Source organism: Macrosteles quadrilineatus, unplaced genomic scaffold, assembly GCF_028750875.1.
Source record: "Macrosteles quadrilineatus isolate MER2022 unplaced genomic scaffold, UCM_ALF_1.0 Scaffold_7__1_contigs__length_78375512, whole genome shotgun sequence".
NCBI lineage: Eukaryota > Metazoa > Arthropoda > Insecta > Hemiptera > Cicadellidae > Macrosteles > Macrosteles quadrilineatus.
The window spans coordinates 2700672-2728152 of record NW_026542600.1 but is presented as its reverse complement, the minus strand read 5'-3'; the positions used below and the strand labels follow the sequence as shown (position 1 = coordinate 2728152).

At 35.3% G+C, this 27481-nt stretch overlaps 1 protein-coding gene across 2 annotated transcripts in view; it reads right to left on the bottom strand.

Annotated features, from left to right (window-relative positions):
• Positions 1 to 1464: 1464 nt before the first annotated feature.
• The window catches only part of LOC128997769 (uncharacterized), a 91794-nt gene continuing 65777 nt past the window's right edge, over positions 1465 to 27481 (bottom strand). For both annotated transcript variants that reach the window (XM_054423445.1, XM_054423446.1), the window contains 5 exons: positions 26464 to 26634; positions 25921 to 26058; positions 24424 to 24561; positions 8926 to 9052; positions 1465 to 5055 (listed from right to left, as the gene is read on the bottom strand). In XM_054423445.1, the coding sequence (XP_054279420.1) occupies positions 4901 to 5055; positions 8926 to 9052; positions 24424 to 24561; positions 25921 to 26058; positions 26464 to 26634 (729 nt within the window). In that variant the 3' untranslated portion in view covers positions 1465 to 4900. The remainder of the gene's footprint in view (positions 5056 to 8925; positions 9053 to 24423; positions 24562 to 25920; positions 26059 to 26463; positions 26635 to 27481) is intronic.

The window sequence follows — 27481 nt, the reverse complement described above, 5'->3', positions numbered from 1 at the left end:
AGAAAAAAATATATATATTGTATTGACACCATTCTGTGCTTGATGCTCACGAATAAAGTATTCTGTATTCTGTATTCTGTACAGGGGTGGCCCTGTTTATATGCATTGTTTACCTAATTCTTTTTATTCTTTTAATCAATATTTAACAGAGGGATGTAATTAAATCGTTGTTTAAATATAATTCTCAACCTTTGAATGTATAAACAAAGTTTATTTGTAAATGAAGCACTTAATCATTCATTCATTCATACTAAGCTATTCAGATTTCACTAAAACAAACACTTTATTACATTCCCTACAGCTTTAAACCTAGGTAATCCTTAAACCGATATTTAAACAGGGAAATGCAACACGTTTATTCTGTGTGGGTGTGATTGTTTTGGGCCTTTTTTAATTACGGTACGTGTAGACCAAGTTGCAAGCTTTAAAAGATTCTTTTACAAAGAAACATGTACAGTATGTTGATTGAACTGATGAATAATCATGTGACTATTTGACAGGAGTCAAGTAAAAACCTCAGTCCTAAATGTGGATTATATTTTGTTCTACATCTCTTATAGTAATTAAAGCTGCAGTAGTAGAACAATGTTAATTTTGAGATTCAATCAAACCCAGCGGCGTCATTTCACCAAATCCTAGGGGGGGGGGGCAAACACCGTGGGGGGGGTATGAGAGGTATAGAATACCCCCCAGAAAACGGGGGGGGGGGGGGTCCGGGGGTCCTCCCCCAGAAAATGTTGCAGTTTTGAAACAAAAAAAAGAGGGGTTTAAGCTTATTTTAAATTGTCAAAAGCACATTGAATAAAAACAAAATTATGAGTTCAGTTAATTTAATTTCAGGCAGAAAATTAATGGAACTAACAATTATTGACAACAGACAGAAACGTAATAATATGTTGGTAACTTATCTATCAATCAATAGTTCCATGGTGTATTAATATTATTTTTGTTACTAGATTTATGACCAATTTCTCTTGTACAACATTTAGACCTATAGCAATGAATACGGTTGTATTCATAGCCTATAGCTTATAACAGTTTAATTTGGTTTTTAAATAAAACAGAAGTATTTAAGTATTTAAATGCAAATCAAATTTTATTATCAATAAAATAATTTGACACAATTAATTTTAATGTGCTACTGAACCACTAAAAAAATAATATTTTTGTTTCAAATTACTGTAGAAGAATAGGCAGATTTTGGTCTGCCATGCTTTTCAGGATTTGACAGCAGAAAATATTTGTATATATTAGCTAGTATAGCATATTTTTTTCTCTAGCCCAGGAACCAGGGGGGGCAAGTGCCCCCCCTGCCTCCCCCCCCCCAATGGCCCCTGATCAAACCTTTTTTGTTATAGAGGTGACAAATCGCACAACCAACATGAAAATAGTTTACCCTGATTTCATATAGTAAAATGATGAAAGGTAAAATCAAACAAAAGATGTATCAACAAACAACTCTTTAGTGAGAAAATAGCAATATAAATTTTAACATACATTACATTAACAATTTCTCTAATTGTTCAGGAATATAAGCTGGAAAACAATCAAGTCTTAGAAGTGATGTTATAGGGGCTATTTAACATAAAAATCATGACAAAACATTATTTTTGTTGTCATGTACTTCAAAAGTAACAAAACCTTGGAAGAGAAATGTTAAGTTAATGTCGTCTTGAACAGTAAGGTTTTCCATATATTATGTTGACAAATGTCTTTACACAACACAAAGTAAAATTTAACTTCACAACCCTTTTAAACTTACTATGAAATAAATTACTTCTAAATAGTCATAAAGCATTTAATTAACCTTCTCACATAAGTTGAAAAAAGTACATTGCAGGTAAATGTGTAATTGAGTAAAAAATTGAAACTTGTTGTATAAAAGATGTTATTGCCACAATTTAACCTACATTTATATAATGACTAATTAATACTATAACAGGTAACATAAGGCAACAGTCTTAATACAACATCACATTTCTTGGCTTATTCTAGGTATTAAGTAAAGGCAAATGACTTTGCATAAACAAATGTATTTTATTTACAGTATTGTAAGCACAAACCTAGTTCAACTAAAGACTAGGTTTTTATACAAATAAATCACGGCTGTGCGAATAGTTTGAAAAACAAATCAAATCCGAAATCTTTTTAGGGATTTGATTCGGGTTCGAGAGCGAATTAACTGTTTCTAACAGTATTCGGATTCGGTATCGATATTCAAATTTACCGGAAAGAGAACTGGGTTCGGATTCGATATTCCAATTTACCGGAAAGAGATCTGAGTTGGGATTCGAAATATTGGGTCCAGCATTCGAAGATACAAAACAAAAGCACTAAAGCACCCAGCTGACGACTAACCCAGCAAAATGCATTTTCCTTCAGTAGATTGTATATCATACATCGCACTGGTAGTTTTATAAGTGGAGTTTGAGTCTTGAGTGACTTGGTATTACGACAACGGGAACGGGACAGCATCAGCATCACTCATCAGTATGACAAAAATGAACACTAGCAGACTACCATAACTAAATAAATAAATTTATAATTGTTATACGTTAAACTGAGATTTTTTATTTGGCCTATGTTTTAGAATAAAAGTGTTACTCCTACTCTATAAATCTAATTTATAGTTCTGATTTCATGATGCACTTCTGATTGATGACCTTTGTATCTATTTTATTATTTTGTTTATGCCTTATTTGTTAATGTACTGTAATTTATCTTTTACTTGTGTTTTTGCAGCATGTAATCAACTTTATTGACATATCCAAATGCATGTACATGCCTAATGGAATAAATATTGATTCTTGATTAAATGGAAAATATGACATACCGGTAAAGATAGCCACATTCAAGTAGGCCTCTAGGCCTAGTGTAAAAAAAAACTTTCCCGGTAATTACCCAGACAAGCGTTATCACCTTCAATCTTTTTCATATTTTAATAGGCCTATGAAGTTCTTCAGGGTCTCCACAAATAAAAGTTAAGTTAGTTTGTCTTTAGCTTGTTTGTTTTTGAATTTATAGATGTAAGGTAGGATATTGCCTAAGTTGCAATGGGTTAAAATTATAGTATAACTTAGTGTTATCAAAATATTATATATATATAATATTTTGATGTATCAGAAACTTGATTGTATTTATTGTATTTTGATGATTATTTTGTAATGTACGGTATATGACGTGTCCTATTTCTTTGTAAAAAGATCAATGGAATAAATGATTCTTATTCTTATTCTTATGATTTAGGCCTAGGTCGCATTTGAACTCTATCTTAGCTCTCAGTAAACTTAACCTCACAATGAGAGTTGTTAACTTGTAATGGTCATACGGACTTAGGCTTATGTAGAGGAATAACACTGAAGTGTATAGGCTGGGCCTATGTTTTAGACTACACAAATTGGTACCCTAGTCCATCATTTTTGGCGAGTAACTTAGGCCTAGGTGGTAGGCCTAACTTATGTCTAATTGTTTAGTTTCAAAACGTCAAATAGATTTGAGCATATTCAACTCAGAACTGGTTTAAAAATTGGGATTCGATAACGTTTGTAAATTTGAAATTCGGATTCGATAATGGCTGTAAATTTGAGATTCGGATTTGACCCGGATTCAACTCGGGACTAATTAAAATATTCGGGTTCGATCTGGATTCAATAAAATCTGTACAGCTATGGTTCAGATTTCGACCCAAAATTTCTGGATTCGCACAGTCCTGAAATAATTATCTAAGTTTTATAAAGCTAGGCCAGCTTATTATAACTTGTTTAATTCAAATTATTAATTACTTTTCTTTGATTTATTTAATTACATTGTAATATTATGCAGCAATTTTCAAAATGGCAAACCCTATTGTGTTGTAAATTTTGATTTTTATTCTTATTTTCATTAGCATTGCATGTAAATATTCAAGGAATTAAACGCAAATATTAATTACCTTTAATTGTGTCCATACGAGCACGGGTAAACAAAAAAATTATAATTATAAAAATGTACGATTATAATATACAGTGTCCCACAAAGAAGTTGCTATTTTTGAATTAATATACCGGATCTATCGAAAACGCTACAAGCTTAAAACTCTACAACGCTAACAAAAGTAAATGCAAATGTAAAAACGTTAATTAATTAATCACTGTCTCTTAAATTAGTTTGACTCTGATAAGTTGCGTAGCGTTGTAAGAAACCAAGAATTAATTTGCAATGGTTTTGCAAATAAAATTACTTTAATAAAAAGAACCATTGTTTTCATTTTCTGCCAGTTTGTTCTGATTGGTTTCTCTTCACGTATGTATTTGTTGCAGCTGTGGAGTTTGTAGCGTGTTCGATACGTCCGGTATATTAAATCAAAAATAGCAACCGCTTTGGGGAACAAGGGATCCTATACATCTGTCTTCAAAAATAAATTCCTTACAGGCAATTTTAAATCTAAAAATTGATCTTACAAATGGCATATTTATGGGCATTTAAAAAGTGTTGATAGTGTCAAGCACTCTAATCAGAAAAGCTGTAAAATTTGTGCACATAAGGAAGAGCTCTTGATTGGTTCGTCATAGGTCTCAATCGGGAGCCATGGGCTGGAGAAAATGACAAAGCACCAGTACCTGTATTAATGTTAGAGAGCAGACAAAATACCCTAAACAAGGTGTACCATTAGTCTTAGGATACAAAAATAAATAATTTGACTCAACAGTATAAAATATTAATATTACTCACAGAAGCTCTCGTCCAATTCAGTGCTTTATGGGTAAAAAGTTATTAAATTGGAAATCTTACCAAAAGGCAAACAAAACTATCCTAAAAAAAACATGTACATAGATTAATGGAGTATCATTGGTCTTGGGATGAATAAATATATAAACAGTAGACTCCCAAAAGCGAAGAAAAGAACTATCGATTGACTATTTTAGTTCCTTTCCTTGCTTGATTTTTCTATGATCAATTTGTTGTGGGTAATAGTGACTTTGGCGGGAGGTGGAGCTTTTGTTACTTGAAGCCTGTTCAGATTTTGTGCAGGAATGGTGGAGGCTTTGGTCTCTGGGATCCTCCTCTGCCTTGAATCTGTTGGTACAAAATTATGTTAGCTATTCGCCATTCGGACAGATATTGTTAAATAAACATACAAACACATACCGGTACATATCTAATCAGTAAAGTAATGTGAATTTTCATGTTCTATCAAAAGATTATTACTGAGCATAACACGCACACAGACATCACTTCAAAAACCACTTATTTAGGTTCAGGGGGACCTAAAACAGATTCCATTCAAAACTCAAACTCGAAAATTTTGATGAAAACAATACTTTCTCCACATACTATGTTACTATGTTATGTATAGAGAAAGTAAAAATAATATCAATTGGGAAATTAGCTAGTAGACAGAAATTGTTCGCAGTGGCGCAAGTAGTTGGCCAACGGAATATGCCAATGTAACGTTACAGATGCCAACACGGATCTCATACTGCGATATGGCTGTAGATTTAAAGATGACAGCAATTCCAACCAATAATAAACCAAACAAATAGGTTATCCGATCTTTTATAATTAATTATCTTAGATCTCTCTTTCTTTAATATCACAGAATTTAAACAACATTTTAAAAAGTGATTTACATTCAGACCAGGATCCAAAAATGTGAATAAGCAATACATCTGTATGATTTGTAAATTGTAAGAAATGAAAATCCAAGCATGTTCAATTTGTTTCATCCTTGTTAAATCTTGATTTACGAATATTACATAACTTTTTGGAAGGAAAGGGGGATAACAAATGACATTTGAAGAGAGAACCAAGGACAAAAGGCCTGAGAGCTTATGGCATTCACATTCTAAAATGGTACACAGGCTGAGTTCTGTTAAAAGTAGGGATGGACGAGTCCCGAAATTTTGGAAAATTTTGGGGGGAAAAATATTCCCGATTTTCGGGACGGGATTAGGACCGATCTTTGGCAATTTTGCCGATTCGCGAGTGACGATGACGCTGCTATCGTGAGAGATGTTCACGATAGTTCCGCAAACGCAGGAGGCAAAGTCGTTTCGACGATCGCGCGGTGACCGTGGAGTCATACCGACGATCGCGCCGTGACCGCGGATTCATACCAACGATCACGCCGTGACCGTGAGTCATACCAACGATCACGCCGTGACCGTGAGTCATACTGACGATCATGCTGTGACTGTGAGTCATACCGATGATCACCTCGTGACCGCGGTCATTTTGACAATTGTACAGTTATTGTACAGTACACGATCGCACCGTGACCGGGAATCACAAGTTTCAATAGGTACCTGTAAATTGTTACCCATTTTTTTTTTTTTTTTTTATAGATCAGTGCAACAAACGGTTAACATTTATTTTGTTTGTCTTTTTTGGTAACCGCAATATTCAAGACTTTCTTTTTACGCACAGGAAAAAATCCCGTACCATCCCGTCCCGAAAATTGGGAAGGAAATAAAAATCCCGTCCTGTCCCGAACTAAAAATTCAATCCCGTCCATCCCTAGTTAAAAGCAATACTGTAATGACAACAAAAGGAATCTTTTGATTTTGCGATGTTATTGAGGTTTTGAGATTGGACTTGTTTTACTCATTACCAGACAATCAATCAATCAATCAAATCATTCTTCATTCATCATACACAAAGAACATGCATTGAATAGATTTAAATAACTTATATGCTATAAATACATCTAAACAAATATACATAATGCTTATATACATTTAGTTTCTGGGCTAAAATAAATTTAAAAGTAAAAAGTATTCTTTTAAACATGGTAAAAATTCAAACCGTTCCCCTAATTTTGTTATGGAACTCAATTTGAAATCATGAAGGCCTACCAAAACTAATTTAATTTTTTTTTCAAGTCTTTTAATGAATAAAATGGAAATTGGATTAACAAATATTTCAGCATTCTTTTAAATTTATTTAAATTTTCTTCCCTCTTTATCAAAGCCGGTAAGTGTTGTAAAAATGTTAATCCTAAATAGCTAGTTTTCTTTTAAAAAAATTCCAGTCTATGTCTGGGTAAGTTAATTTAGAAACTAGTGTTATAGTCACCAGAATTGCTTGAAGTTGATGATGATTGAATTCGTTTTGCATAAACGGATGTTTAAAAAATATACAGATTACATACTGTTAGGATTTTTAATACAGTAAAATATCTCTTAGCTGAAACTCTTTTTTGCAGTTTCAACATTACACAAATAGTCGTTTTTGGTTTGATAAGAATATAATCCAAATTGGTCTTTGATGTTGTTCCATAAGATATGTGACTATGCAATATTAAAAAATATATTGTCCTCAAGGTGTCTATGCTGCAGATCCGAGACATCTGCCTCAAAGCGAAAATACCAGAAGTCAATTTTTTAACAACATGTTTAACATGACTATTCCAAGTAAGATTTTCATCGACTATTAATCCAAGAAATTTAGTTTGTTCGACATGTTCTATCCTATAATTTTTATAAAAATTTGGTTTCAAATTTTGTTTTCAATTGTTTGGTTGACAAAGATATAAAATTTGATTTCTTTGTATTTATAAGATTTTTTCTTTTAAAAATGCATGAGTAATCGGAAGATTTTTTGAAGATGTTACAATTTTAGAATCAGAATTTCTAGTAAGTGGTATATTAGATTCATCAGTGTACAGACACATGGACCCGTCACTCCCAGGAACTAGTCCCAGGCAAGCCTTTAATATAACAAAGAAGTAGTAGAGGGCCCAGGATCAATCCCTGGGGGACTCCATATCGCAGCGTTCAATGCTGAGATTGAATTTTTTCAATATCATTTTATTATTATGTTCTATAATGTTGTCCACTTCAACAAACTGGTGCCTACTTTGAATATAGGATTCAAACCATTTGAGTTCTTTACCACTGAATCCAAGTTCATTTAAAACTTATTTATTTATTGTGTGACACACTGTCAAAGGCTTTACTGAGATCTAAGAATATTCCAACGACAATCATTGTCATGTTCTAGTAGAACCTCGCTAATCCGACCTCCGATGGTCCGACTCCTCGCTTGTTCAGACCGTGCCGCCAACACAATAGGCTTCCGCTAATATAACCTCATTGTCCAAAAAAAAATAACTAGAAAACTTTATAAATTGGGTAATCATGACAACTTTAGTAGCCTGTAATTGGATGATCGGTAACCATGGAGACTTGTTGAATGGGTGGACGAAGAAAAACTCAAGAAAGAATAAAAACCAAGTGAAAGAAAAAGCAATGTCATTGTTATCTCTATGGGTGTATTGTACGGGTGTGTTGTTAAACTATAAATAGGCTACTATTATTTTATACTTTTTTATTTGTTATCCAATGTTTTATTGACATTCTTCTGACTTGAAACAGCCTAGTAGTAGCCTATGACTAGCTAGGTTACTAGACTTTCTAATGTTCTGTTCTTTATATCGCTGTAGGCCTACAGTGTTTGGCAATTGGTTTATTTGAGTAAAAAAGTTTGAAACAGCTGTGATTTTAAACGTTACAGTTTTTATAACTGAACCAAGCTTAATGACATAACATAATTATCATGAATGCGCAATAGCCTACTTATTGTCATTTTATGATGTAATATAATGCAAAATATCAAATTTAAGTCCATTTATACACTTAGTATTAGGCATTGTTTATGAGTTAGAAATAACCGTTAAATGTCATGTTGGATTAACCGTGGTGATCAGTTATCCGTGGTCTATTCAAAATACAGTTTTACTAAATTTTTATTGACATAAAAACGTTTCTCTGATAGTCTAACCTTTTTGCTATTCAGACCATGCTCCCCGTCCTGTAGGTGACGGATTAGCAAGGTTCTGCTGTATTTCAAATATAAAAAAATACACTTTATTCATTATGCTCTTGTACATTACACTTTTCATTGGAACACACAAACCATGATTATTATTAAAGAGTAAATAATTACCCCCATCCAAAGTCACCAGATGAGGCTGATGTGTTTCCTGCATCAATCTTCCGGCCTTTTCTGCCCTGAGTGTATTTATGGCATCCATCATTTGTTTCATCTTATCAGTCGTATAGTCAAGACGACCCTGCATAAACAACTTTATGTCAAAAAGTGGCTGAAATACTTTGTAAAAGAAAACTAGTGATTAAATTCACTACACACTACACAAACAATCCAAGTACTAAGATGTGAAGAGTGTTCGCTGCCTGAAAACATCAATGTTATGTTACACTTGTCACATCACCATAACAAAACTCGACTCCAAAAAGCTCCAAGCTCACGAGTTTTCTGTGAACTCAACTCAACTCATAAATGTCTAGTTATTATGGTAAAGAAGTAGAAACAAAACAGTTTGTTTAATTTAAACATGTGATACAATGGTGTTATGCAATTTAAGGAAGAGAAGAGGAAGGTGTGGGAAAATGTTTGGTGAAGCCTTTAAAGACAATCTGTATTGTATAGAGTTTCAACAAAACGACTGAGAAATAACATAAGAAAAACTATAGTTTATTTAACATATAAGAAGAAAAGCTATAGTTTATTTTAGTTTTAAATCTGTTTAATACAGGTTTAATAATTAGCAATGTGCCATAACATTTAATAGTGATGGTCGGATCCGGATATCGGACTACCGGATCCGCTGGATCTGAGCTAGAACCGACGCCCAATGGGATCCAGGGCTGGATCCGGTTTTTAATTTATTATTGAAATTGTTTTTAATTTTTAAAAGAAAATTTTAAATTTTTTTACAAAACGTTCTTTATAAAGTACAATTCATACACGAACAGGTGTTTCGTCATAGTAATGTATTTTAAAATATAATTAATAATTGAAAAAATTTAAATAAACTTCATATATCTATAGGTATTCATATGTATACAAGGCTATTATGTGTCCATGTACAAGACTGTCAGTGTCAATATACAAGACTATCTGTGTCCATGTTGTACATGACTAACAGTGTCGAAATACAAGACTATCTGTGTCCATATACAAGACTATTATGTATCCATGTACAAGACTGTCAGTGTCCATATACAAGACTATTATGTGTCCATGTACAAGACTATTATGTGTCCATATACAAGACTATTATATATCCATATACAAGACTATTATGTGTCCATATACAAGACTATTATGTATCCATGTACAAGACTGTCAGTGTCCATATACAAGACTATTATGTGTCCATGTACAAGACTGTCAGTGTCAATATACAAGACTATCTGTGTCCATATTGTACAAGACTATCTGTGTCCATATACAAGACTGTCAGTGTCCATATACAAGACTGTCAGTGTCCAAATACAAGACTATTATGTGTCCATGTACAAGACTGTCGGTGTCAATATACAAGACTATCTTTGTCCATGTTGTACATGACTAAAAGTGTCGAATTACATGACTATCTGTGTCCATATTGTACAAGACTATCTGTGTCCATATACAAGACTATTATGTGTCCATGTACAAGACTGTCAGTGTCAATATACAAAACTATCTGTGTCCATGTTGTACATGACTAACAGTGTCGAAATACAAGACTATCTGTGTCCGTATACAAGACTGTCAGTGTCCATGTACAAGACTATCTGTGTCCATATACAAGACTATTATGTGTCCATGTACAAGACTGTCAGTGTCAATATACAAAACTATCTGTGTCCATGTTGTACATGACTAACAGTTTCGAAATACAAGACTATCTGTGTCCGTATACAAGACTGTCAGTGTCCATGTACAAGACTATCTGTGTCCATATACAAGACTATTATGTGTCCATGTACAAGACTGTCAGTGTCAATATACAAAACTATCTGTGTCCATGTTGTACATGACTAACAGTGTCGAAATACAAGACTATCTGTGTCCATGTACAAGACTGTCAGTGTCCATATACAAGACTATTATGTATCCATGTACAAGACTGTCAGTGTCCATATACAAGACTATTATGTGTCCATGTACAAGACTGTCAGTGTCCATATACAAGACTATTATGTATCCATGTACAAGACTGTCAGTGTCCATATACAAGACTATTATGTGTCCATGTACAAGACTGTCAGTGTCAATATACAAAACTATCTGTGTCCATGTTGTACATGACTAACAGTGTCGAAATACAAGACTATCTGTGTCCATGTACAAGACTGTCAGTGTCCATATACAAGACTATTATGTATCCATGTACAAGACTGTCAGTGTCCATATACAAGACTATTATGTGTCCATGTACAAGACTGTCAGTGTCAATATACAAAACTATCTGTGTCCATGTTGTACATGACTAACAGTGTCGAAATACAAGACTATCTGTGTCCGTATACAAGACTGTCAGTGTCCATGTACAAGACTGTCAGTGTCCATATACAAGACTATTATGTATCCATGTACAAGACTGTCAGTGTCAATTTACAAGACTATCTGTGTCCATATTGTACAAGACTTTCTGTGTCCATATACAAGACTGTGTCCATCTTATCTTATCTTATCTTATCTAACAGGGGCAGGTCAAGACCTTGAAGCACTTCATCCGAAATCGAATTATTGCGCACCCCAGACAATTGTTTTCTTGTTGACCTTACAAATTAAGGTGTCCAATAAATGCCTGTAGCTTCCCGATAAGTTCATCCTCAGGAAGATATCTTCCTCTAGCCAGATTACCAAGCGTTGTCATTCTAGCATCAGAGAGCTCGTTACAATCAAAGAGTAAGTGATCGGCTGTCTCTTCTGACCTATCACAGTGCCTACAGACAGGGCCGGTTCTAGGAATTTTTCAGAGTTAAGCGAACACCCGAATCAGCGCCACTTAGAATCCCCCCACCACCCCACCCACAACCCATGAACATTACTTAACTCTATTTGTGAATTTTTTCTCAAAGATTTTGGTAAGAACTTTTTTATAAGTTTAGGTTAGAAGAATACTTGCAATAAAAGACTGTTTATTATTCCCAGGAATTTAACATTTTTACACTTTTACTCATCGTATCCATTAAACAAAAACAGGCCGTAATGCTCGTCAAGCATGACGTCACGATAGAGAGAGAGAGAGAGAGAGAGAGAGAGAGAAATTCTTTATTTACAAATTATTTTGCAGCATTACATGGGTCAAATAAAAATATCACATGGGTCACAATGACCTGTGCGTGATAGAGTCCTATATTTGGCTGCTTAAAATCAAAATAAAAGTTCTTCACACTTCACATAACAAAAAAAAAAATAGAACACTAACTTAGTAAAATAAGCATAACAATTAATTTACTATACAATTATAATTATATAAAAAAAACTGTGAAACCTAACAACCATATGCAAATGTAACTCAATAGGCTCATTGCTTGCATTACATCCAATACCTGTTTACCAATACACATTAATATTTTTTCCTTCGATTCCCAATTTTACTGAGGCGTGGATTCCGTCAAGTAAGAGTGCTGTAGAAAGTACAATAGATAGTCCAGTTATCAGTTGGTTAAGTCTAAACGAGATATTCTGGGCCGATAAGCGACTCTGTATTGTCGAGGCCTATCTCCATCAGCCAATTAGCGATAACCCTCTTATATACACTCAGTGACACTCGCAGGTCCCTAATTTCTGGAGGAATATTACGCAGCAAGCAATTAGCAATGTAAAAGGAATTTGTTAAATTGATTGATTTGAAAACTCTTGGGACCCGTAATCCCATCATCACCGAGTTTCTGGTATGGTAGTTATGAACTACGGGCGATGCGATAAGGTCTAAATGAATGTATGAATAAGCTAATAAATCTTTAACATATAGCTGCCTTATTGATAAAAGCTGAGATTCTTTGAACAGATGATCAGTAGAATAACGTCTCGGTTTTCTTAAAGCAGCTTTAATTATTGATTTTTGAATTACGAACAAAGGTTCAATTACCGATGAATAAGCCCCTCCCCAAGCTATTAAACCATACTGCAGATGAGATTGAACGTATGCGTAATAAATTCTTTTAATTTCTTCATGTCTTAAAATTTGACCCAATTGGTGAAAAACAAAAATCATTTTTCTAAGTTTGTTTTTTAAAAAATGTATATGACTTTCCCATTTCAATTTAGAATCCATTATAATGCCCAGGTATTTATACTGCGACACAGTCTCAATAATTTGGCAGTTGCAATCGCTGCCTGCGGTGCCACATGAGTGCAAGGTTAGTCTGAGTTCGGCGGGCGGCTCGCTAGCGGGACGAAGTGCGATAGGCAAACATTTTGTTTTACCGACATTCATTGTTAAAATGTTTTCTGAGAACCATCTTTTTAAAATTTGTAATTCTGATGATGCAATATTAAAAACCTCTTCCCAAGTACGTGCCCTAAAGATTACCGCTGTGTCATCTGCAAACAAGAATATTTTTCCAGAAATATTAATTTTATCTATGTTATTTATGTAAATTAAAAATAGTAAAGGCCCCATAGTAGAACCTTGAATAATTCCAAAATCTACATTCATTTGATCACTAATAACGTTATTAATTGATACTACTTGAGTCCTATTGCTTAAATAACTTTTAAACCATGCCAGGGCAAAACCCCTTACACCCAAATATTCTAATTTTTTGAACAGAATTTTCCTATCAATAGAGTCAAACGCTTTAGCAAGATCTATGAATGCAATTAGTATTTTTTCATTTCTATTCACTGACTCGATTAAAGTTTTATTGATAAGAAATAGAGCATCAGTAGTATTTTTACCTTTTCTAAACCCAAACTGTTGGTCTGATAAAATTCCATGTTCATCCAAATAATTTTGAAGTTGAATTTTGACACATTTCTCTAACACTTTAGATAATACACTTAACAATGAGATTGGTCTATAATTATTTTTGTCATTTTTTTGCCCGGACTTATAAAGAGGAATTACCTTAGCTATTTTAAATCTGTTTGGAAAAATGCCTGAAGTAATACTCAAGTTAATAAGAAGTTTGAGTGGTAGTAAAATGTCTTGCAGATGATTTTTTAATATTTTGGCTGGAAATTCATCGAACCCGGGAGCAGAACCGCCTCGCATTTCCCTCACACACTCAGCCAACTGACTGTCAGAGACAGGCTCCAGTCGCAGTTCACGCCCCTGTCCTACACTGAACAAAGCATCGTCGACCAGTGGCGGACCCACGGGCGGTGGCAACTCGCTCGCCAACCTATTACCAACACTAGAGAAAAATTCATTAAACGAGTTAGCCACCGCCCCCAAACCCCCTCCACTCGAGTCTGACGGTTGCTGAAAAAGAGAAACAGGAAAATTGCATTTCTTTATATTTACACCATTAAATTCATTTATATGTTTCCAAAATAATCTGGGTTTGTCAACAGAGGCTGCTATTTTTTCTCTGTAAAAATGTTGTTTTGTAGTTTTGATTTTGTTTGATATCTGGTTTCTAAAAGCTTGAAATTGAAATTTTAATTGCTCATCAAAAGGTCGGGCTTTAACTAGTTTACTCATTTTATCTCGTTTTCTAATAGCAAATATTAACTCTGTGTTTATCCATGGCTTTAATTTTTTAAATCTAGAGGTGGGTTTTGTCACACGCATAGCTTTAAGTTTTAAACTAGAAAATGTGTTTAAAAAAGCGTCACAACAATCATTAACATCCTGATGTGCAAGGACGTGATCCCAGGACTGGACCGCCATCAAGCCACTCAGAACATCCGAGTCCAAGTACATGTTGCAGGTTTCAGGTAGAGCTGTAATGTTTTCGAGTTCAATTTTTGCTATAAGAGTGTAATGATCAGTTATGTCAGTTTTTAGTACACACGAAGTTAGCTTGTTACAGTCATAGTGTTTGACAAAAATGTGATCAATGCAAGTTTTAGAGTTATTAACTTCTCTTGTAGGTTTATTTATTAATTCAATAAAGCCCGCTGAATACATTATATTTAAGTAAATCTCTTTTAAATTGGTTTGATTTGACTCTGGTAAAATGTCAATGTTTATATCCCCCATGAAAATTTGAGTATTTGAATTGTTGGTAGTAATGCAGTAGGTTTCTAGGTCATTTAAAAACAAATCAATATTCATGGATGGGCTACGGTAAACTGTAAGTATACTGTAATGTTTGGAGTCCAATGTACAGTCCAGTCGTAATCCAGTCGCTTCACCCAGTCTTATCTGTTGCATTGTTCCGCAAAGTTCAGTTTTCAAGTACACAATGACGCCGTCGTTTCTGTTCCAGTTGTTGTCTGTATTAAATATATCGTATCCGTCGATGTGATTCAATGTCTTCAAATCATGGGTCCACGCCTCAGTAAATGCAATACAATCAAATTCTAAGTTTAGACTTTGTAACAAAACCAATGCAGCATCAATGTTCCTACTGTAACTTCTAATATTTAAATGGATAAATAATAAACCTTTCCCCTCATTGAAAAAGTTAGATACTTGTATATGGTTTACAAAACTCATGCATTGTTTAGTTTTAAAGTTTTCCAAGTCAGTTTCTCTATCAAAGTGAACCATGCTACTATCCTAACCGTGTCTTCCCCAAATTGTACACATATATCGAATAATTTATTATAAAATCGCACAAAGCATTACCTCGCTATGTATTAATTTGAGAATACTATTACATTTAAAAGTTGTATTAACTTAATAAAGGATGCTCAAAACTACTTTTTTTTAACAGAAAACAAAACTACACTAAGTAATATGCATTAATTGGCTATAAATTTAGACAAATAAAACTCTAGTGTGATGTTCTATAGACTTTTAGTAAAATTACATTTACTATTTAACGATAACACAAAATTACAACAAAAGTATTTTTCTAAGTACAGTACCTCATTACTGCTTTGGTTATTTTAGGTTATTAGTCTGGAGTTATCTCGAAACACTTTATAGTAATAAGTTGATTTTAAGAAAGTTTATAAATACATAGTTATAGGCCTAATCCGTGACAAGCAAACAAAAATTGAACGTAGTAAACATTCAAGGTTAATTGTATAACAAATTAAATATTAAGTTTGTAATGGGAGTAGAATTTACTAAATAAATAAATATACCTATGATTATAATTAATAACTTACAAATAAAAGACTTTTTAAGTAATCAACTTATGGATACTTATCTTATACTAACAATAAAAGTGCATTCCAGGTTGTTTTTTATTATCGAACGTAAAAAATGTAGGCCTAAGTAATAATAGTAGTAAAAAAAGGATAAATAAATAAAATAAATACCAATGTAAATAATTAACCCTAGTTTTCATAGCTTGCAAATTATGTTTTCCTTTTAAAGTAGTAAAATAAAATAAAATATGCATGCAAAATAATTAACAATATTAGTAAAAACAAAGATAAATAAATAAAATATTAAATATTTAAGTAAATAAGTACAACTGAGCACCCTGAATATTATATTTTATAAAGGGTGCCCAGCTGTACCCATCCACCCAAATATTTAATATATCAGCAGCCCTATTAAGTGAACACCTAAATTAAAACATAAATAAAATAATTACTAATGTAAATAATAACCCTGTGTGTCATAAGCTTGTAAATTATGTTTTTCTTTAAGTAAAATATGCATGCAAATTATAAATAAAAAAAGTAAGAATGCATTATATAAATACTAATAACGTTGTTAACATTTCAGTTTGTTTCAGCAATCGACCTTTGCATTGAAGTTTAAAGTAATAAATAACTTATTACAGGAGTGATAAGCTTGTAAATTATAATTTCTTTAATAGTTAACTTAAATATGCAAATTTAAAGAAGACAGAAAAAAATATATATAATATGATGGACTAGGATAAAATTAATAAGATGAGTTTAGATAGGCTCACTCATTATTTAAGAAGTTGTTCCAGATCTTCCATTGTCCTCAGGAGGGTTGGTCGGCTTCCAGGTTCGGAGTTCCTCTTCCTCGCGAACACCTTGCAGTCTCGTGACCATGCAGAGATTAGCTTCTTGTCGCGGACGGCTTGTCGCGCCTTGCCGAGGATCGCTTTGTTGAACGCTGTTAGGTGGTCATTGATGAAAAAACTATAGGACGGCCACGAGTCGCTGAGGGCTGCTCCTGTCATCTTCTGTCGGTTAGCAAAGGCCGCATTCATCCACGCCGTCTTGCACTCTCTGGAGATGAATTTAACAATAATTGCTGGGTTGGGACGTTCAGTTGTCACTGGCAGACGATGTGCTATCGATATATCCCACGAGTTGTATTTGATCTGGATGACCGTTGCAATTTTTGCAATAATCGAATAAAGATTTTCTCCTTTTGTGTAAGGAATTCCCACTATTTCAATATTATCCCTCCGTGAATATTGTTCCATATTTTGCATGTTAGACTTGATATCACTAACCTCTTGCTTTAATTTAGCGTTTTCACTTTCTAAGCTACATATATCATTCTTCCTGTCTTCATTTTCTTTAACTAAATTACCTAACGTTGCTTGCAATGAACAGATCGTGTCATTAACTGTTTTTAACTGACCTTTCACGCCATCAATGTTTGTGTTAACCTGTCCAATCTGGCCGCTGAGGTTGCTCTCCAAGTTGCGAATCAATGTAGTCAGAGCCTCGTTATCTTGGGTTTGCTTACCGCCACTACGTTGAGAAGATTGTTTCACCTCACAAGTATCACACAACCACGCTAGCTTTTGTTGATTGTTAAGTAGTTTATAGTTTTCATCAGATACAACACGTGAACACGCCGGGTGGAACACTTTCTTACACTTCGCACACACGAGAGTATCTTTTTTATCGACAAACACGGATGAACACTTGCCACAGGTCGACATTTTAAGCAAGAAAATATAATTAAAAAAAAAATATATATAAAATAATCCGTCTATAAAATAATCCGTACTAAACCATGCACATGCACGTAAAAACTGGATGGGGAGACACGGCAGAGGTAGCCTAGATAGTGGAGGTCAGAGTGCAGACGACCTCCCTCGGCGGCATCCAGATAAGAACTGAAGACGGCAATGACGTAATGTTTGCCGTGTGTGATCAGCTGCTTGTTTTAATTATTCCTTGGAAAATAAATAAATAAATACCTACGTCATTGCCGTCTTCTATCGTGACGTCATGCTTGACGAGCATCACGGCCTAAGTTAACAATTTATTTCTAAATGTGAAAAAAATGTTTACGCCACACTACACTATTTTGACGAACTTCCCACACAAGGATTTAGTCCAGAAAACAGCTGTTTGCCGCCAGCTTAATCAAATGGGGTTTCATTGCGTACTACTGTATTGTAATGAGTTTTACCGGACACCAATCAGCTGATTACACTGAATTTGGGTGACAATGAGTGGTTATAAACAAAAACATAACCTCTCTTAAAGGTTATGACTAGTGATTTTTAGTCCTTTAGTTGGTGGTAATATGTAAGGATTTGTACAGATTTAGTAGTATGGCGTAGACTATCGTACGTAACTTGTCCAAAATGTGTTAACCGGACTCGTATGGTAATCCCGTACTCGACCGTCTCGCACGGGAACGACCACACTCTTCCGGTAAACTCTTATTTTCAGGACTAGTAACGTAATATACTATTACAGGATAACTTGGATACGATATAAGTTAAAGCCTATTACAATAAAAAACAGGTGTAGATAGATGACAAGAGAGGAATTTTTAATTGAACACATTGAACATGAAGAAAACATGAAAAAACAAATTTATTACCTTGACAAAAAGAATACAAAATTATCAATTTGAACAGTTCAAAAGCTCTTAGCAGTTAAAAATTAATTTTCCTAGCTTTGATCTTGGCAAATTCTTTAATTGCAGAGTTGGTATCAATATGGTTCAGAACATCAGAATGTGGTTCAGAACATGAGTCATGAAATGAAACCCACAGGCGCCGCGCTGTAGTACGCTGCCGACTGCCGAGCGTCAGTTCACCACAAATCGAAACTACAAATGGCATTAAGTCCTTGAGTTGTAGTGCTGTACAAATTTTTCATATGCTGTTGGTACAAACAGAATAAATGCCTTTATTGTGGTGCTTTGAATACTTGAACTCTGAGCAAAAATAAACAAAATTACGTTGTTCACTAAAAAAAATTGTTCCGTTGGCGCCACGGCGCCAATTTTTCGTGGCGCCATATGCGGCCGCTTAGTTCGCGTATGGGTTAAACCGGCCCTGCCTACAGATCGGTTCACTTTCAAATAAGCCCATCCATTGTAAATGTTTCCTGAATCGCCCATGACCAGTTATCAGTTCTACAGTTAATCTAATTCTTCGTCTATCTAGACGTGTCCATACAAGGTGAATATAAAGTCAAGACCCCCCCCCCCTCTAATATTTTTCTGAGTAAATATACAGAGGGACCCTTTTGGTGGTCGTGGAAACTTAGCAGGAAGATTCATTTTATAATAAGAAGATTATGATAAGGAAAAATCAATGTAATGGTGATATTGGCTACTATTTTGGATAGAGAACTCTGGTTTTCACCATTCTTTAGCCTAGCCAAAGAATTTATATACATTGACATATTCTGAGATATTGCCTAGCCATATAAGTTAGTTATATTATTATTTATTCTTATATCTTGCCCGAAGCCGGGTCATCAGAAATGTTGATTAATTGATAGGCCGACCACCGCTGTTGACGCGACCACCGCTGTTGACGCGACCACAAGAGATGATCAGCAGTGACAAAAAGATCGCAAAAAATGGTTACAGATGTTACTACAATCGCAGGAGAGAATTAGAACAGAACTAGTAAAAAATGTGTATAAACATGAGCAAATTTAAATCTTGGCTTAGCTCTAGTTTAGTCAATTATAGCTACATTGTACATTACACATATATTCAACATATATATTCAATGAGTATAGGGACTAGTTTTAGTATGAGGACACTTTGGTTACTCTTCTTCTATAAACACATCTAGAGCCAAGTCAAAGAAAGGACTTGTGACAAAAACAAAAAACATATTATAATATTAAATCTTTTTCAAGTATTGTAGTTTGTAATTGTAAATTAAATAAACTTATTACTACCAGAATTTCCAGCCAATCAGGATACTAAGAAAGTATCTAGATTCTGGTAGTAATAAGTTTATTTAATTTACAATTACAAACTACAATTCAGTAGTACAGTAGTAGTTTTCTTAACTGGGAAAATTTTTGAATTTGGAAGACTGAACAAAAGCCAGTGAATTGTTACTAGGCAAATGTTGAATAGGACCAGGAAATTTGATTTTTGGAAGAATCACCAGCAACCGAGTGACCACTCAGTGGGGGCATGGCCGCCACTGGATAAGGCAGAAGAATCACCAGCAACCGAGTGACCACTCAGTGGGGGCATGGCCGCCACTGGATAAGGCAGAAGAATCACCAGCAACCGAGTGACCACTCAGTGGGGGCATGGCCGCCACTGGATAAGGCAGAAGATTCACCAGCAACCTGTGACCACTCAGTGGGGGCATGGCCGCCACTGGATAAGGCAGAAGAATCACCAGCAACCGAGTGACCACTCAGTGGGGGCATGGCCGCCACTGGATAAGGCAGAAGAATCACCAGCAACCGAGTGACCACTCAGTGGGGGCATGGCCGCCACTGGATAAGGCAGAAGGATAAAGGCTAGCCAAGGCTTTTAATTATTGATTTGCTCAAATCAATCAACTAAGGTATCAAACTGTTCCATACTGACTCTCTTTTGGAACGTATTGCTCTGATTTATTTTGTTTTAGCTTGGATGAAAATAGAAGTATGTAAGGGTTGTTTTTTTTTACACCTCACTTTTTTTAAGAATATCACGATGGAAGTCGGAAGAAAATGTTTTTAGTTGAGGGTCGTCAAAAGTAGTACGAAATACCAAAGGGTTTTGAGGTTAAACACGGTGAGGTAAGGCTCAAGCAGTTAGCGCGAGCGCCGATGGAGCCGCCGCCGAGGCCGAGTCAGACTGCCAAAACTGGTTTCTGCGCATAACCGGCCCAGACGTGCAACAAAACCACTGGGACCGGGCGCCGCCGGACAGTCTGTGCCAGTTTGTGACCCGATCAACCCGTCTCTCTCTAAGGTATAGTGCCTACTTGACATCAGTTTATGATTCAGGGAAATTAGATTGTTTTACGTTTGGATATTTACGATCGATGTTGAACAATTGATTTACGATAATTTGTTCCAGATAAACGAAGTTTACGATTTTGATCAGTGATCAATTAGTATTTTTGCAATTTAATTTAGATTTTAAATTGGGAAATAATTAGTTTGACGTTAAAGAAATTTTGCCGACTAGCTATATACAATCCAGACGAATTAGCATACATTAGGCTATTGAGGAAAGCAAAAGCTTAGTAAGGCCAATTGAGTATTTTAAAGGATTATTACCTACACATCTTATATTACATAACCTCTGTGTCACCTTCCAATATCCCTCCTTTTGCTGAAGTGCAAGCAGCATCCTTTGGGCGGAATACGCTACTCAATTACCTGACCCTCTTGTATCGCAGTTAAGGAGTGATTTAATAGGTTGAGCCTTAGCCTAGTTGTTATTGAAGAACTATATAATTTGAGGGTGACAATAGCCTAAGCTTGTGTAATATAACGTCATATAAACTCAATGTTGCCTTCCAAACACCTCTCCTTTTGCTGAAGCATAAGCACTAAGCAGCATCCTTTGGGCAGTGTACGCCATTCTATAGCCTACTGCCCTATCTTGTATGCTCAACGAATTTCTGGTATTTAATTAAAACGTAGAGAGAGTTACGAGACACAATTAACAAGGTATTTACGATTTAATAACGACATAACCTATTCACCACGCGCAACAGTGTTTTGTTATTGTTATTATTTTGCGTCTGATCCGAACTATCGATCGTATTGATATCGATAGCTACCGAAGTTAACACCGAATCTACTACCGGAACAATAGGTTATAGTTAGCCGTTGATTATAGTTGCTAGTGATTGGATCATCGACATTGACTAGCGATATAGCATTTGATTTTGCTCAGTTTTGCTTTTGTATTCACTACACATCTGAATAGCCGATAGCTACAATAGCCTAACAACTGATTGGTTAATAACATATTTATTTCGTATAATAATAATACTTATTATTACTATCCAACTTGATTTACTTGAACGATTGCACAAATATAAAGAACTGGTTTATAAATAGCCTAGGATAGCTGTTTTAGTGCTCGCATAGCTACGTTAGCCTGTTGATTAATTGGGATCTTTAAAGGATAGTGGGGGGTCTTAGTTATCCAAATTAACCTACCGTAACCTATCCTAGATTGCTGAAGTATATTCAGCATCCTAGTTAGCTGTGCAGGCTATCTACCCTTAACCTTTTTGTTGTTTAGAGCGCATTTGCGTGGGTTTAGGGTAGCGACCGAGGTTTATACGGGCGTTTAGGTAACGATTAACCTACCGTAACCTATCCTAGATGGCTGAAGTATATTCAGCATCCTAGTTAGCTGTACAGGCTATCTACCCTTAACCTTTTTGTTGTTTAGAGCGCATTTGCGTGGGTTTAGGGTAGCGACTGAGGTTTATACGGGCGTTTAGGTAACGATTAACCTACCGTAACCTATCCTAGATTGCTGAAGTATATTCAGCATATTTAGTTATCTGTGCAGGCTATCTACCCTTAACCTTTTTGTTGTTTAGAGCGCATTTGCGTGGGTTTAGGGTAGCGACCGAGGTTTATACGGGCGTTTAGGTAACGATTAACCTACCGTAACCTATCCTAGATTGCTGAAGTATATTCAGCATCCTAGTTAGCTGTACAGGCTATCTACCCTTGACCTTTTTGTTGTTTAGAGCGCATTTGCGTGGGTTTAGGGTAGCGACCGAGGTTTATACGGGCGTTTAGGTAACGATTAACCTACCGTAACCTATCCTAGATTGCCGAAGTATATTCAGCATCCTAGTTAGCTGTACAGGCTATCTATCCTTAACCTTTTTGTTGTTTAGAGCGCATGTGCGTGGGGTTAGGGTAATGATCGGAGCGTAGCAAGGTTTAGTTTGATCCTATAACCTTTGATACCGATCCTAGTTTGCTCGAAGAACATTCAGCATCCTAACTAGCTGTACAAGCTATCGAACCTAATTCTTGAAATAGACTCTAACGCGGGAATTGAATGAACAGATAACACGACACATAGATTATACACGACAACGTTTTCTTCCGCGTCTGGTAGGGTAACGATGATGAGTGAATAGCGACAACTGTTTCGCACATTTCACTGAGTTACCCTATCATTTCAATAAAGGAATTTGATTAAACACAGACGATCGACACTTTATTCGAATCGAAATTAATATTGAGTGGAATTTCAGAACAACAATATTTTGTTGTTTCACATCGACCCCTGGAAATTTAAACCCAGCACGCTGAACTATTTTGGCAATAGGATAACGGAACCGACACACACACAGAAATTCCCTCACAAGTATACATACTAATCCGAGCCGCCTGAGAAACATAAGATAGAATCAAAGAGGGTAGAAATTAAAGGTATCTATTCACATGTTTAATTAGTTGCTTTTAGTGAGGCAGATTGCAGGTAGGCTAGCTTAAATTTAATTTTTGTACAGTAGAACCATTTTTTTAACAGTGGTGGGGCCCAGGGGGACCAAATCCTGGAATGACTACTAAATAATGCCAACACACTACCCACCTACAATACGATTTACAGTAGAAACCCTTATATCTGACCTCAGCATAACTGAATCCTCCGGATATCTAACTAAGTGCCCAACTGTCTACTTGCTTCCTGTCTGGGGTGATTACACCGAGTATGTTCGGATATCCGAAAGGCCGATCACTGAGTTGCCGTAATTGGGGCAGACGATCACAGCTGTTGCTGAGACCGCAAGATATGCTCACAAGTGTTGCCGCAATCACCGTGGACAAATACTGGTGTCACCATAACAGGGAATCATGCTCATGTATGTTACTGCGGTCGAATGAGGCGATTACTGGTGTAACTGAGACCGCAAGTTACACTCACAGGTGTTTCCGTCATCGCGGGAGACGATTACTGGATGGTGTCGCCAAGACCACAAGTTATGCTCCTCCCAAAATCCAACATTTGGCCATTCCGACCATGGCCCGGTATTATGTTGGATATGAGGGGTTCTACTAGACGTCTGTCTGCTATATTTAGACAGAAACAAACACCAGTCTGTCAGTTCGGGAGGTGGTGTCTTAGAACTGAAAATGGAAATACAAACAAATATGCAAGATTTTGTAAAAAAAATATGCAGTAGTTTTTAATAAGCATAGGTTGATTTTAATCAGGCCTTAATGTTCATTAAGAGTACAACCTTTACATTTACTTAACAACATTATTGCCTTATTCTCAAACATTTTTGACCTAAATGTTATTTTATCTGAAATGACCCCACTACTTTCTTTTTGGTTAAGAGAGTTTCCTCAATACTTATTACCCAATTTACAACATTTTTTTATGTAAAAATTTCTTACTACAATTATTTTAGAGAGAAATTTTAATGTAATACGTACTTCTAGTTCTTTGATGGTGTTTTCCATCTGCTTGCTATTTTCACGCAAGTCTACGACTTTTGTGAAGTATTGGTACAAGAGATGCCTCACCTCCAACGTCGTCAATTTTTCCATGTTGGTCTTCATTACAAACCCACCCTGTATGTAACAATAAAAGATTAGTTATACTTGAATGGGACAAGTTTGGTAAATCTAGTAGTGGAATTAAAGACCTACAGTAATACCTTATTCTCTATGTGGGAAATTTGCTACAAGGACTTTGATAGTTGCTTCACAACTAAAGTCTTAAAATCACTCCCAAAGGATTATTGCAACCCTTCCATGTAAAGAAGGTGGGAACAGGCATTCCAGTATATAACCAACTCCAGGACTCCCCCCAACCTTAACCGAAGATCAACCTGTCCTTGAGAACTTGCTGAATGCATAACAGGCCTAGTGCATGTATATATATATGTCTATATAATTATATGTTTTGTACATACAGTAAACTCCCAATTATCCGCGGGATTGACTGGTGTGAATACCGCAAATAGTCAAATTTTGCGGATAAGCCGCAAAATTGCCGGTAATGGTTAAACACAAAGGTCAAAGGCACTTAAAAACAACACACAAGTGCTTTAAATTATTTTACAATAAAAGGACGACCTGATTATGTCATCCATGTTATTTATTGATAACATTTAATGCATTACAAAACGATTGAGTTAAATTGAACTGCTGTAGTGATGCGAGTATAGCGGGGAAGGTGGAGGGTGAGTCAACAGTGGCAGAGAGGGCGAATGACCATGTACATGCAGATTACTTACCGGTCATGTGATTCACTCGCGCGCTAAGTAAACAAAGATCTGCAGTGCCGCTGGTTGCGCTCAAAACTGCTAAAGCCCACACCACGTACAGTGGATAGCCTACCGATATACTGTACAGTAATACTGAACTACTGAACACGTTTTGTACTGTACATTATTAAGTGTACTGTACTGTATTGGCAATGCGATTTATGATTTTTACTGCGGTTTTGTATTTAGTAACTTGATTTAAATTAAGTTGTTTTTTACCTACATGCACCGCGCTTAAACCGCCCGCTTATAATCGAGAGTTTACTGTAGTTGTAAATAAACTAGTGATACGTGGCAAAACTGCATAAGTTAGTTAGCAACACCCATTACAGCAGCAATTTTGTAAACTCTCTTTTACTTTCACTACACTTGACAAAGTCACCCAGGAGACAAAATATTGCGTGTTCTGTCTGTCTTCTGTTTGTTCCATGGCCTACCTGTGCTTCTTTAAGGTAAGCTAGTTGCTATCCTCTTTATTCTAAAATTCAAAATCCTGGTCTTTAGCCTTACCTTGAACAAAACTTTCCCAAGATATAGTTATGGCATCAGAAAGATATTGATTTCCTGAATCTTCCCAAATCTCTTGAAGGAAACTAACTCCTGTATTTAGTGTCTAAGATTTATCACTTTACATTACGCTACATAAATAACACAAACTTACAACAGTCTTTGCCAGCTTATGTTCAATCGGTTCATTTTGCATCAGACAGCTAAGAAACTCTATGCAGGAGTCAATCAGCGCAATCATTTCGTCCACTGAAATGTGGTATCGGATCTCTTCTTCCGTTGCCGTTTTGTCCTATGAATAAAACCACACAAATCCATCACACTTTAATGGTAATCTTAACCTTACTATAAGTGTCCTATATAAAATATCACCTAACTAAATTAAATCTTTAATAACAAATATGTGTGCTAGTGGTTTGAATTATTTAGCTTGATTAAATACTGCAGTATATTGAAAAATATAGTTCAACTGACAGGAAAAACTGTCTTTCTAACCCTTGTTTATATTCTAGCCTCGGTTTCGCCTCAGTCGTTTAACCTGAGCTTGGACAAAAAAGAGGTACTTCAGGCCACAATGATAAAATAAATCTTTTATCAGGTCTGGAATCTTGGTATAACCAATTCATTTAAGTAGTACTTCCTTCACCTCGCAAATGTTTTTCAAAATAAAACAAATACAAAAATGTAAGATTCTTACCTTTATACAAGCTTCAAGTTCATTTTTTTTGGTCACTAGCATATGTCGGTAACGTCGATGGTCGCAGATGTAGTTGCAGAACCCCATTGGGTCAAATTCGGACGACCCTTCAAAGTCCTCTTTAAACATCGATTTCATAGTTGAGAGTGTTGTTGCCAACGCTTTCACCCCCTGTATAGAAATAGTTGGAATTAGTTTTACAAGTGGTAATTGATCCTTCTAAAATCGTTGCTTTCCATTATTTATCCAACAAGGTCGTAGCAAATTGTAAATGTGTACAAAAGTGCACATGTCTATGGTGACGGCAGTTGCGTTTAGAAAATAAATTTAATAAGGTAAGGTTGTGGGCGTACACCTTTTAAGTTTTAATCAAATATATTTCAAAGTAGTTTAACAAGTAATGAGACCTGAATGTCAAAGAGTTACAAAAAAAGTAAAAAAACATGGGAAAATTTGGATGAACGTTGGTGTTGGTAATGCCAATAGACATAGACAAACTTTATTTGCACAAAACATTCCATACATGTCATACATAACATTTTAGAATAGATGCATTGTCAAAATTAAATCCATACATAAAATATTTAACATTTAAACTTAACTTAAAATTAAACACTTAAAATGAAAAAAACATTTTCTAAATTTAAGTTCTGTAAATATCTTTAATTGAGTAAAAAGCCTTGTCAAGAAGTAAATTGTCTATTGTCTCTTTAAATTTGGTTTTGCTTAGTGACTTATAGCATGGCGGAAGAACATTGTACAATCTCAGCCCAGCATGCGATGGAGATTTTTCATATAGGGTCAAACGGTGTCTGGGGAGTCTAAATATATTTTCATTTCGGGTTTCATACCGGTGATTAAAATGTATTGTTTCTGGTAGCTCATTTTTAACTGAATGTATGTAATTTAATAATTCTAGAATATACGACCCCGTTAATGTCTGAATTTTTTAATTTTGAAAATGTTTCTTACAAGAACTGTGTGGATAAGAGTTAGTGATAATGTGAATAATATGTTT